General features: G+C 44.9%; 1 protein-coding gene across 1 annotated transcript; it reads right to left on the bottom strand.

Moving 5' to 3' along the window:
- Positions 1 to 980: 980 nt before the first annotated feature.
- Positions 981 to 12,431, bottom strand: LOC137786910 (ras-related protein Rab-37-like). Its single transcript, XM_068579052.1, has 9 exons — positions 11,499 to 12,431; positions 10,463 to 10,573; positions 8,440 to 8,481; positions 6,943 to 7,009; positions 6,722 to 6,774; positions 6,261 to 6,326; positions 5,438 to 5,494; positions 5,276 to 5,352; positions 981 to 3,285 (listed from the first exon to the last, which is right to left on the bottom strand). The coding sequence occupies exons 1-9, from the start codon at positions 11,607 to 11,609 to the stop codon at positions 3,180 to 3,182; spliced, it is 690 nt and encodes a 229-aa protein (XP_068435153.1). The 5' UTR covers positions 11,610 to 12,431; the 3' UTR covers positions 981 to 3,179.
- Positions 12,432 to 14,052: the final 1,621 nt, after the last annotated feature.

Raw genomic sequence — 14,052 nt, forward strand, 5'->3', positions numbered from 1 at the left:
CACCATATTTTAGATAGATAGATAGATAGATAGATAGATAGATAGATAGATAATATAAGCGTTTAGTTAATCCCTAAGTGAGCAACACTTTTCAATTTTTTTACTTACTGCTCTAAAAACGCCCCTTTTCTACTGTCTTTTCACTTTACAACCTTTCCTTAGAACCAGATTTTCACACTTGTGTGCTGCCTTCCTGTGTTTTCATTTAGCACAGTTAATAATATAATGCAGACTGTATTTATTCTCTTTAATTCCTGCTATTAAAAGCAATACATAATATAATTTATGGAGAATGTTCCACATGAATAATAAAGTATCAATCCATCGACCAGTTAATATTGGTTTTGCCAAAGGCACATACAGTATATTACATTATGTCAGTGATTATGTCGTGACTTTCACATTTGATTTATGTAATTTTCCCCGTGGCGTATAAAACAGATTTAATCTGAGTAATATTGTTTTAAATAGAGTACGCAACTGCAATTATAAAGGGCGTGAGCTGTGATAAGTAATATGTAAGCTTGATATATGGCCTTCAGACATGCCCGTCTACAGATAAGATGCAGTTTTAATGATGTTTTGCAGCCAGTCAGCCCAGAGCCCTCTGGGCCTTCAGAGATATGACTGACACGCTTGTAAAAATAGCGCCCGGCAGGAGGCTCCTGAAGTAAAAACCTCGGGGAGGATTTGACTTTTCAGCTGAGGACGCTTCCAGACCTGATAAGAGGGCAGAGACAGCATCGCTCAGCACAACCTGGGAATTTAATGCCACCGCAGCGTCAGCCTGAAAACTGCAGCATGTTTAAGGGCTGCCGTAAGTTAAGTTGATGGGAAGTCGGTTTTTTTTTCCTTCGCTCCTGGATGTGTCAGTGTGACTCGTGTGTAAGTGGGAGCGCTGCATTCGGGTGGACAGCCCAGGACAGTTAATTAGGACTTTTCTCCATACGACGTCCACTAACTTCACCTGACAGATTCTAAAATACAGAATCCACACGCGCTGAGCGCGTCTAATTGATAAAATCCTTGTTTTTAAAGTGCAACATATGAGAGAATAAACAGTGTAGCTGCTGCCACACAGTGGCTCATTAACCTCAGCACATCCTGTGACTTACAGTGCTTCCCTCCAAAAGCCCAACACACACTCACACAACAAACAGACAAGACTGACTTCAATAAAACAACACCACAAACATTACAAAATATACTTTTTTTTTTATATGAGTAATATGATAACAAAGCACTTTTTCATGGCACTTTGTGATCACCGTGACGCCTCAGAAGAGGGACAAATGGGACATCGAGCAGACATTCATGATGAGCATTGTACAAAGAAACGAGTTACACGAACACGCGTGAACAAATAAAGCTTTCGGAACAGTCTAAACAACAACATCCATCGTGAAAGGGGACACAACACTGTTTGATAATGCATGTGTGCATGTGTGTGTGTGTGTGAATGGTAAAAGGAAACTGGCATGCTGAGGAATCTCGAACCAAAGATGTGAGGATAATTATCTCTTTGTGTGAAGCCAGCAGTGGGACGATTCTCCAGCACATTTACATGTTCAGGACTTTGAATGAAGTCTGGCCGGCCCTGAATTGAATGTACAGACATACACACAGTGGGCGAGCGCCCTCAAAAAGTTGTCTTTATTCTATCTAACAGCAGTACAGATGGGAACAGACGGGATCATTTAGCTACAATCTGACTGTGAGACTGAAGTCCACTTCTCAAACACGCTGAGTCAGCGAATAATAATGATGAAGACTGTAAGGCCGAAAGGGATTCAGTTCATAGTCTGGTAAAACAGGGATGGACACAAACTAAGAGCTGCAGGGCAAAAATGCTATATCCACACCAACAGTCCTACTCATTGTTTAAACTGCAAACTAGAGGATGGGAAAGGTGACAGTTCTGAGATTAAATATGGACTTTGTTTTCAGTGTTTTTGGCTGGACCGAACAAAGGTCAAAGAGGTGAGCTGACTTTGGACACCATCGGGTTACTGATGCTCTGTTGGACAGCAACCAAACACAGTTTCATTACAAACAGGAAGTCAAGCTGAACTACAAACTAAAACACCTGCCACGTGCTCTTCACATATCACAAAGACTCTCGTTGGCATAACATGTTACAGCCCTGCCTCCTAAAATCTACGCCTCCAAACATTGAAACGTTGTGAAGTATGTTTCCAGGGAGATGTATTTTGTCGCAAATTACGTTTAGACGTATTTTGGTTCAATGTGTGAGTAATTTTGAGCCAACCATGATGTATTACGAGAGCGAACACACTGCAAGTAAAGATGATAATTTCAGCACGTACAAGGATTACTTCAACACTCAATGTCTACTGGGACTGCAGTCGACAATTAAAAAGGATGATGAAATGGGACAAGTTTGCTGTTAGCGAGCTAATGTTAGCGATGTGTTAGCAAGTTAATGTAATTAGCTAAGGCACGAGCAAACATAACACTGCATGACTCTCTGAGGCAAGTTGAATACTGTCAAAATACTTACGCTTAACTTATACAAATATTGTTAGCCCAAAAGGTCTTTTATTACAAATGTTGGCCCCTGCAAGACACGCTGACGTGAGCCGGATCTGTTTCAGTGGCAGTGAACACGACAGATGGGCCCGCTGAAAACTGAGCTGTTGTTGAATGTTTAGATATTTTCAAGAAGAATTTAACGGCGCAGTAAACCTTTAGTGCAACGCGTCTGACCGGGCAGACGCCTCCTCCCCCGAAATAAAACACTCGGATTAACACAAATCACAAGGGCCCCGTGTTTTTCATCCCCAACCAATAATTAGACGTTGGCAGCGATGCAGAATAAAAAATGATGAGCGTGTTTTCGGTTTGTCCCTGCAAATGGATATTGCATTTTCAGATTTGCAACTCCTGACTTGTAGTTTGATACAACTGTCACCACAAAGACCACAGACATTTCTACACATGACATTTAAATTCACATTTCAGATTAGGGATGGCGGCCAATCCAGATTCACTTTCCATTCAAGCTAAAACCTCAGCGGTGAAGACGAGGTCGTCTGCTCCTCAGGTTTTGTTGCTGGGATTAGCTTTTCGTAAGAGAGCAGACTCTTTTATTTCTTTTTCTTTTACCTCCCTCGCTCTCTTTCTCTGTGTGTCTCTCACTGCCTGGTGATCAGGATCAGCTACATGTTGCCACAGCAGCCAGACTTGTGCTTCTGAGACTCGATGTAGTCGTGTATCTGGAACTTGGGCTCATTCTGCTGCTGTGTCGCTCTGTGCTTCAGCTCCCTGACAGAGAGAGAGAGACACACACACACACAGGAAGTTGGAGACGGAGGGGGTGGATGTGTGGGATGGAGCACACAGGGTGAGCAAATCAAGAAAATGAGAAGGGAAGAGAAAAAATAAGAAGAAGAAGAAGAAAAAAAAGAGCAAGCCAGCGAGGGAGAGAAACATCTATCTGTACTGAGTTTTAATCAAAATGCCTTTGGCATGAGTCATTTAAATCTAACGTGCACTTAAAATACATATAAAGAAAGCAAATCACACAGTACTTTCTTCCACATCTCTGGGAACTTGCTGCGCAATCAGTCAGTTTTAGACTAAAAAACAATCCTGTTCATATTTCTGGCCTTCAACACTAAAGGTTTGTGCACAAGGAAGTGAATCAAAAGCAGAAATTACACAGTCCCCATCTGAGATCCACAGGAAACAATCCCATTATAAGCAGTCAACAGGAACAACGAATACATTAGCTCGGAAAAAAAAAAAAAACAGCATGGGAAAAAAAAGGTGTAAAGATTAGTTGAAGGAACCAGAGGGAAGCGTTAATGCTAAGTCAAAGGAAAGTATAAAAATACTCAGAGAAGACCAGAGTGAGTCTGCTGAGAGATGTCGGCTGTATGCATGAAGCGGATTAAAAAACAAACCTTTTATGTGAAACCTCAGAAGCATGACCCAAGCTAAACTGGGAATGATTTTCATTTTGTTTGGGCTTTTTTTTTTTACTACAAGAAGATGCGTTTTTTGTTGTAGAAGCATTAATTTCACACTTTAGAGGACTATTTAAAAGAAGACAAAGCCTCTGAAGCGTGACATATTTGTTTTGAAGAATACTCTTAGATGACCCTGGAAATGAGAAAAGTGCAAATAACTCCTTTGTATTATCCCCAAGTGTGTGTTTCTCTCTCTCTGTCTTCTTAATTCAGTCGTTTTCTCTCATTCATGTGGTTGGGTGGAGAGAAAAGTCTGCTTGACTACTGTTGCTTCCAGCATATTGGAACCACAACATGAACACAAACTTCTATGATTTAGGAGTCAGAATAAAAACACTGGACAGATTAACCAATCGAGTCTCTGTAAATAAAAACATCTCGACGACATAACTTGTATTTCATGGAATATCAGAATGAAATGACCTTTAAGGTCAAAAGTCCCCAGTCCCTGTTGTCTAAAATGTCTTGATATAAGGCAGCGTCTCTTAAATAGAACACACAAAATCTAATTTTATAATTCAAGTCAATGAATGAAGGCATCTTATCATAAACCCCTTAAGGGACCAGTGTGTAGGATTAAAAAGGATATTTCAGGCAGCACCCTCCCGGTTTGACACGTGAAGCCAATGCGGAAATACTTTAACCTTGCATTCCTCCTCGTGGCCTTCAGGGGGCGACTCCTCTAGCTACAGAAATAAGTCTGATTGTGTAAAAGTCTATGAGAAAATGACTTTACGTCTCACATTTATTACCTCGGTAAACATTGTAAACATGAGTTTATAGTCTAGTTTTCAAGTCTTCTTGAATACAGCATTTTGTTCATTTAGTAAATTATCATAAAGTAGGGTATGATTTAGGCCGTGGCTTCCCTGTGATTAACAAGTCGCTACCCCGGCGATGTCCAGTCTGAGAGTTCCAGTGTTTTCGTCTTATGAAGCACGTTTACAGTTAATTAAAGTTAATTAGAACATTTTTGCCACATAAGAATGTCTCTTCAGTATTTGGTAGTACTTAGCTCCACCCTCTCATGTCTCAACTAGTTTGCAAAAAACAAGATGGCGATGGCCAAAACGGCAAACTCAAGACCTAAAAATGGGAGACCTCAAAGCAAAGGTGCCCGTCAGGGTGACTACGTCCACTACTTATGTCCAGTCTTTGGGGGTAATGGATGGAAACTAAGAGCTTAAAGAAATCCGCTAATGGTTCTCTGAGCTACACCTTTCACATTGTAATTTCAGCCACTTCTGGTATAAAATATTAATCAGTGCAGCTCTAACTCTTACTTTGCTATAGCGAGAAAGGCCAGCTCCACATTGACTCCTGTCTTCGCACTGCTCTCCATAAATGGCACACCATATTCCTGCAATGGAAAAAAAAAAACATCAGAGGAGCCAGTGGAGAGTGTGTTGTAGAGAACATGACCGCATGGCGCCGTCATACATTACCTTCGCCAGCTTCTCTCCGTCCTCCGTCTTCACCACCCTCTCTGCAGCCATGTCTGCCTGCAAGACAGCAGCAGGGGAGAAACAACATGTCATCATATAGAGGAGGTGAAGGGTCAGAGATTCCCTGTGCCATTAGCTTCAGCGATGCGCCCTTGTGTCAGACTGCACATCCTCTTATCTGCCGCTAACTGCGGAGCCGGAGCCCCTTCAGACTGATGAGATGTCAGAAAATCAACCTCCAGCAGAAGAGCAGCACTCCCACAGACTGATGCCGCCAGTCCTGCTGCTCTCGCAGCAAACGATCTGAGCGGCCGCCGTGTGACATCTCCGACCCTGGAGAAGAGTGAGTCCTCTCTGAGCCGCCAGAGGGAGCTTAGAAATATATCAGCAGCGACTGCAAACTCATCACCAGCAGCATTGTAGATGAAATGGCTCCATGCGAGGGAGGCTTGGAGCTAGTGGTAAGTCACTTTTGTGGCAGGTTGTGATTGTCGTCCTTCCCAGTCACAATGATCTAATAACATTGGGTGACGGGGGCGGGGGAGGGTAAATCGAGTGTGTTGAACTTTATTTTCACGTAGGGAAATTCAAGGCGTAAATCACTGAAGACACACAAACGCAGCGGAGACAGCGTTTCACTTTGTACGCGTTAAGTGAGAGTTCGTATGTGCTGCTCAGAGGAGACGCTTACTGGCTTTCAAGCATCCTCGTGTCTGCCTGAGTGCGATAAGAGTGTTAAACGTGCGCTAAAAGAACAGCTATCCTCTTTATTTAATTTTTTTTTTTTTTTTAATGCAACGCAAAAATGGGAAGCTTTGCTCACCTTGTTGCCGAGCAACATGATGACCACATCCTTCTGGGCATACTCGTGTATTTCAGTCAGCCAAGCCTTTGAAAGTATAACAGACAGATACAGGAGCGGGGAAGAAAGAGGGATTGGTGTTTAAACAAAACAAATACCACCACTTAAAGTCTGCATTCTCACTCTCCTCCTGAGCTGTGTATCATTACCGTCCTCCAATCAATCCTGAGCCCGAGTCACTCTTATCCTTGAACACTTTTATTGCTTTTCATTACTGAAACTGGGGACTGTGTAGCGAAGCGAACGATAACATCATGTAATTTCCAAAGAGGGCTATGAGAAAAGGCTGGAGGTCCTCACAGTATTTTGCATGTAAACAGACAGAGTGAAGCGCTCAGCTCGAGAGGGAGAGAAAATGAAGAGCGAGAGAGAGAGAGAGAGAGAGAGAGAGGAGGGAGGGAAAAGTAATTTGATAGTCTCACCCTGGTATTGTCAAACGACAGCTTGCTGGTGATATCATAAAGCAGGAGTAACGCTGCAAAAGGAAACAGAACACCTTTATTCTTATGCAACGCACACATCAACACCTACTCACACTTTCTATGCACACTAATGAAAAGAAAAGTGCACATGGGTTCCACCCTTTCCCACACATGAAGACACACAGCGCACGACGAAGTGCAATATGAAAAGCAAAGGTTACCCTGGGCATCTCTGTAGTAGGCGTGCGTTACACTGCGGAATCTCTCTTGGCCAGCTGTGTCCCAGATCTGCGTAACAAACCACATAATTACACAACAACGTGGGAAAAGTGAACATCCTGAACTTGCAGCAAATTCTCCACAACCAATGACTTAGGCAGAAACAGACCGTACCGACCCACAAGGTCAAAATCCACTCACTATATATTTAGTCCAAAAGTAGTTCAGACCAGAATCTGACTTTCTTTTTTAACAGAGTTTGAAAAAACTATAACTTAAATTTAAAACGGCAAGGTAGAAAAATGTAGCCCGTTCAAGCTGGTCAGATAAGTTAGCCACAGCCAGCCGCTAAAGCTACTTTTAGTTTTGTACCCTCTGGTTGTTTACTGTTAATTAAATATGAACTAACATCTTTTTTAGTTTGTTCACCATATACAAGGACATACGTTATACGTGAATAAGGTAGCAAGTGTAGCCGGTCGTAGAGAATATAAACAGCTAGTGATGCTAAAAGTTAGGCTGACTAGCCTAGCTTAACAAAGTAGCAATAACGGTACGGTTTGTCCGGGATTGTCCCGTTCACAGGGCGTTTGCTATGATTATATCATAGTATACTTATTTAATCATGTTTTTTTTGTGTCTAATAGTATTACTAAACAGTTTCTAAATAAACGTCTATGTTTTGGTGGATTTTGGGAGACACAGCATATTTTTTTTGTCTACTGTCCGTATTGTGTTGAGCGGTAGGATCTAACTGCCAATGCAGCTTTTGACTCTCGTGAAGTTCACTTGTTGGTGTGGTTATGCTTTAATCCCGTATTTAAATGTATTTACTCTATGATATGAAGTTAATGGAAAGCGGAAGAAAAAGAAACGTTCTTATTGCCGTGACTGTTTTCCTCAAATTCCTTTGAGTTGGCTAAAGGCAGAGTGCAGTCTTCAGGTCCTATCAAATTAGTTTAAAAAGACATAAAATGACGATATTACATTAATCAATCTGCTCTATTGTTCATCCAGTCAGCCTAAAACAAACAACAGTTTTCTCTCACTTCAGCTTCATTTCTACCATATAGACTTAAACACATTGTGCTAATCCATTTTGGAAATAATAACAGGATTTCATCATGTTCAAGGACCCAGCAAGAAAAGAAAATCTAATGATTTACTCGAGATGGCAGGAGAATCTAATTTCGGCATCCCCCCACTCAGTGTTGAACGAGCAGGTTATGATGATAGACGCGTATGCGCCTCAGAGTAACAGCCTGCTGCTGGCACACTGCCGCCGCTCAGCCTTCTACATTATCATCGACTTGGATTGGCAACGCAAACAATGTCAGGGGAGTGTAAAGCATATTCAGGTCAAGTATTATTTTAGAATTACTGTTCAGATTATTTTTGATGCTTTACATAATTTACCAGATGAGGCTTTAAATGGGTCAATAGCTGCCAGACGGATGAGGTGATTTGTGAGTCTGGGGGAAAAAGGTGCACGTTCTCACCTGGAGTTTGACTTTCAGGTTGTCGATATCCACCACTTTATTCTGCAAACATGAGAGGAGCTGTGAGAGACTGACAGCCCGCCATGGGCTTTACAGACTGCAGTGCCGTGAAAAAGGCCCATAAATGAATGACGATCATCTCAGCGGAGTAAAAAAAAAAAAAGATAAGACACTCATGTGGTAAAAGAAACAAGACAACTAAAAGTGGCTTTGAATGCTGGCAGAGAAAGTAATTTGCAACACCCACTCAACAACAAGGTCCTGAGATTAGACTTAATTACACAACAGTGAGGAAGACGACTGACAGCATAACAACTGACTCCCCCGTTAATTTCCTGCGGCCCCCTGGGGGGGAGGGGGGGGGTCTGATTTCCTGGGAAGAAAACAATTGACTTAAAATAGTTGAGGCACCCCGCTAAAAAAAAGCTAAGTGTTGTGATCGATGACTGCGTGGAAACAATGGTTAAGATAGCATGCGGTATTTTGTCATCCGTGCGCCAACATGCAATAACAAAACACCGGTTTCACCATGCTCCGCTTCATCTGGGAGGGAGGGCGAGGAAGGAGGTTGTGTTACCACGACCTGCTACGGCAACAAGCCAGGTCACAACCGCATCTCAACCTCGCACAGCCAGAAAGACAAAAACAAAAGAGAGAAAGGAGGAAGTGCGACTACTAAATGTTCTGCAGCACTTCCTCAACCACTTCATCAGCGCTCAGCGGTGACAGGTCATCACAAACAGCTCCCCATGGGGAAAATGCTACGCGCTGACGAAAAAAGAAAAACCCTCGGCTGCTTGTGCGAGGCGAGCGCTGCCACCTGCTGAATCCTCTGCCTTGGCAGTATGGACATGGTTCAACCCCTGCATTAGTTGCCATGGGTTTCCATTTTTCCCTCTCAATTATGACGTGAGAGCCTGCATGCTGAGTAACTGCTACAAGGAAGCGTGCCGAAAATAGCCCGGCCATGTTACAAGCTGCCACAACAGCCTGCCTCCCCATCCATGCACAGAGGACAACCTCAGCATATTGACTCAACGGCTCCTCTCACACGACTCTGCTCCCGAAGCAGCTTTCAAAACACAGGACACGAAACGCTCCCTCCCTCCACGAAGAGACGATCTTCTGAATGAATAGAGTGACACCGAGTCCGCCGGTTCTTTTTTTCTTTTACAGCGCAAACCAGCGTCTGTTCCCTTGGTAAAGCTTTTCATGAATGGGTAGCGGCCGCAGGACTTGTTGCTTTCGCTTGAGTAGCGCCGAGATGTAATGCGGATGCTTCTGAATAGACAAGGTCCACATCGCTCCGGCCTGACATCCATTACGCCCCATAATGTCTTCCCCACCATCAAAGAAGACAGTGCATCACTCAGTCTAATGCAGCACACTTTCCTCCTCAAACCACCCTACTTGACTTGCCATTAGTGTGAGTGTTTTGCCTTGATTGGAGGGGAACTGGGGGTCGAGCTTATTTGCATGTTCATCCCTGCAGAGGGAGAAGTAGAAATCTGCAAGAAAATTCAGCAAAGCGCTGAATTTCAGTGCTGAATTTCACTGCTTGCGTTTGTGTGTGTTTGTTCGTGTATATATGTGTGCATATGTGACTGGGTAGCAGCTCGTCTGTCAGCACTCTGAGATTCCTCCAGGACCGAGTGGAGCTGCAGCCAATCTTTTCCAGGAGACAGAGACGTGGGCAGGCATCTGCCAAGACATTTACGCAGCCGTCCACAGAGCCTCGCAGCCCAAGTGGTCTGTGAACTTGACTGATTGGCGAGAGGATTTGTACATTTGGTGCTATCGTCGCAGGATGACGGAGTGTACCGCGAGGAAATAAGGTGATAATTGGGCCGCAGCGACTCAAACAAGTGGATCCCTTGTTGCCTTAATAAATATCATTAGGTTATTTTTCCAGGTGCTGAATGTGCCCCCTCCTCCCCCGTGGTAGTAACAAGAAAACATAGCATAAAAGGCAGAAATGATACACATTTTAATGAGGCGTTCTGTCCAGCAGCATCTCTCTCACCCTAAAGTCTATTCCAACGGTGGCTATAAAGTTGCCTCCCAGAAATGCCCCATCTTTAAAACGCACCAAGACGCACGTCTTCCCCACGGACGAGTCTCCCAGCAGCATCACCTGGAGCAAACCCCCCCACCAGAGAAGAGGGACAAAGGTTACAGCTGGCCAAAAACAACAACAACAAGTGTGACAGCTTAAACATGGCGGTATGATAAACAAATACAAAGCCCCCCCTGAAGAGGAAATGAAAGCGGAGGAGATTAATTTGCAACTGAGCGAGAAGAAATGTTTCACAAGCGGTATCATGATGCTTGAGTCAGGTGATCATGTTGTGCAAATGGTTTTTGGCCCGATTGTCAGTTCCCATCATAAGGGAAATGGAGGGTTTGTGATTCACCGTGCGTCTGAGCTGCCAATAACATGCCACGCTCTGGAGAGACGACTCAAGATGCTGGAGCCAACTCTCGGATTTCAACTCGGGTTGTTTTTAGCGTGCATCCAAAACTAAATCAATATAATTACAACAGGATGTGTGACTATACAATCCATCCAGCACACTGATGCCAAGCCGTACAAACACACAATGTTCCTAGAACTGCACAATTAAGCTTGAATGGAACTTTTCTTTTTGTCCCTCGGTCTTTATTGAACAGTAAATTACTCGTTAATTGTTAGTAAGTTGCCTCTGCTTTTATACATATTGTATGGGAGGGAGCAACAAGTACACCCTCAGCCAATATTTGCGCATATCATAAGGGCGGACAAAGCAACCTCGACTTGTTAGTAATCTAACCATCCGGTCGATGACTTGGTGTCAGTGAACGAGGCCTTTAAGAGCAGATGCATGAAGACAGACGCACTAATCCAGTGGCAGTTAAAGGTTTCCCTCATTATGCATAACGTGGAGAGCCAACATGATGCTGCTGCGGGTTTCTGTGTCCACCCCACAGTACGTTTAGACACCTGTTAGCGCCACGAAGAACAACAAACAAACAAAGAAACAAAGAAACAAAAACAAAAAAATCAAAACGGAAATACACACCTTGAACGCAACGTCATAATACTCGTTAACAGAAGCGCATCTCTCCAACACATATTTGGACGTGCCGTTTTTTGCCTGCTTGTCCGTCAACGACGTCTTTCTCGCGGACATCGCGACGCCGGGGGAAGAGGGAGCCGAGCGTCAGTTGTTCTCCGAGATGTGTCCAAGAAAGACGCGCACGGTGTCTGCGAGCTGTCCGCCGCTCAGTCCCGGTGTCCGCCAGCCTCCAGCCCCTCTGCAAACATTACTGCCTGTGGCCGCGGAATGATCACCAGGCGGAGGACAAGAATGAAGTAGAAGCAGAAGAAGCAGAAGAAGCAGCAGAAGAAGACAAATCACACCTCGCTATCGCGCTGTGAAAAGACGGAAGCGACGCTGTCAAAACTTGACAAACAATCCGCGCGTCTGCAGCCACCAGGCAGGGAGGCGGTGACGAGCAGGCGGAAACGTTCCTCTGCGTCCTGGCGTGGGCAGATGGTTAACTGAGCGCGTGAGGACGTCGGGAGGCTATACCAGCGCGGTTGTTTGCTTGTGAGTGAAAACATCCGTCATGCGTTTGCGGACTGACTCGGTCCCCTAATAACAGCTGTGCAGGGGTCAAGCGCGCCGACGGCTGACTCATCCGCCACAGGTGGCGCTCGATCCGGGAGCGGGTCAGAGAGGAGAGCGGAGACCCGGCAGGAGCACTGGCTGATCTGGGACCTGGTGGTGGAAACACCCCTGATGCATAAGCTCCTGCAGATACAAACTGTTCTCGGTGCGTAAAATGGCGCACAAACCTTGAACCATGTATGCATTGATGAACCATTTCCTTTTAAAATATCATTTCTGTTTCTCCATCAACCCATTGGCTTCTCGCCTCACGTGGTCAAACAGTCCAAAGTCTCTTCTTGTCAATCACACAGATGACTCTAAAAATATCCCATCAAATTAGCATGTCACACATGTCAAAGATGGTTTCGCTGAGCCCGAACACGAGCGCAGTCCCGCAGTGTTTGTCTCCACCCAGTGTTCAAGCCAAGTGCCGCTCCTCGGTGAGGTGACGGCAGGACTCGCGATGGACGGCCAGAGATCCTTCATGTTACGTAACTGACGTGCGACCCATCGTCCGGACACATGGAGGAGTCTCTCTGCGTCAGGGGACGCTGCAGGCAGCATCTCACCCCTCACACACGTGCACAGGAAGATGAAACCTTCCTTTGGATGAAGCTGATTGGGTGGTTGGATTAATTATGCAAAGTCTTAAGTTCTTATATCTGCCTGTTCGACTGGAACTCACTGCCTTATGAATAGTGGGATTATTAAGGAATCAGTGCATCTGAGAAAGCTTTAAATGGAGGTGAAAGGTCATAATAAAACTACATATATGCCTATATATGCGCGCGTGTGTGTGTGTGTGTGTGTGTGTGTGTGTGTGTGTGTGTGTGTGTGTGTGTGTGTTTCAAACAAAAAAGCACTTTATTTTGACCACCTGCATGAAGCTCTTTCTAAGTAAACAGAAAGATGATGTGAGTCTGTCTTACCCTACTTTAAATCCAGATGCATGCAGCTGCAGCAGAGTGACTTCTTTAGTTTCCCCCGGAGGCCTTTTTGAAGCTTGAATCACACACTAACCTCATGCTAATGCAAAATGGCAAAGCCAATTTTATACGTTTATACTTCTGCCTTCGTCTCCGTGCCGCTCTAATGGCAATGACGCGAAGCCAAAGTTATCACAGCCGAAGAATCATACATTAAATGAGCCCAACATCTTTCCTATTCACCCCCCCCCCCCCAACGCCCTCCCCCACCAACACACACACACACACACACACACACACCACAAAGCATAACATCATAAAACAGCTTTATTAAAACAGCAGCAAACAACCTGCCGCCATGACTTCCATTAGCAGTGCTGTGTCTTCACACTGACTTACTCATAGCAGTGGCATCATTAACCACAATAACACACACACACACACACACACACACACTTAATGCATGCAGTGAGAAGATGCATCGTCCCACACTGGAGGACACCACTGATTCATGCTGCACTTCACTGGCAGCCACAAAACGGAGAAGATTAGCTTCACTGTCACGTCACCGACTTCAGTACAAACAGCCCATCGCAGTGACATGTCCTTCTCATCAACTCGGGTGAAGTCAACAGCGTGAGGGGAGGGTGAGGAGGGGGTGGGCGGGGGGTGAGGGGATGGAGGGACATGCGAGAGAGGGAGGGTGCGTGGTGGAGGACAGGACGCGTGGACTCACTGTGAAACCAATGCCGACGGTGGCGGTGAAGGACCCCGGGAGGAACTTGCCCTGGTCGAACTGAACCAGCAGAGAGGTCTTGCCCACTCCGCTGTCTCCCACAAGGACCGTCTGCGGGGAGAGAGAGAGATGCGACATTATGTTTCCTCTGCTGCGTCCTCGCTTATCGCCCCAGGCCACAACTGTGTGTGTGCGTGTGTGTGTGTGTGTGTGTGTGTGTGTGTGGGCGGGTGCAAACAGTGTAGGTTACTGTACATGTTCATGTGTTGCTCAGCGCATGGCTCGGTGTCCTGTAATG

This window comes from Clinocottus analis, unplaced genomic scaffold, assembly GCF_023055335.1.
Source record: "Clinocottus analis isolate CAN_PGR_092001 unplaced genomic scaffold, fCliAna1.0.p SCAF_16, whole genome shotgun sequence".
NCBI lineage: Eukaryota > Metazoa > Chordata > Actinopteri > Perciformes > Cottidae > Clinocottus > Clinocottus analis.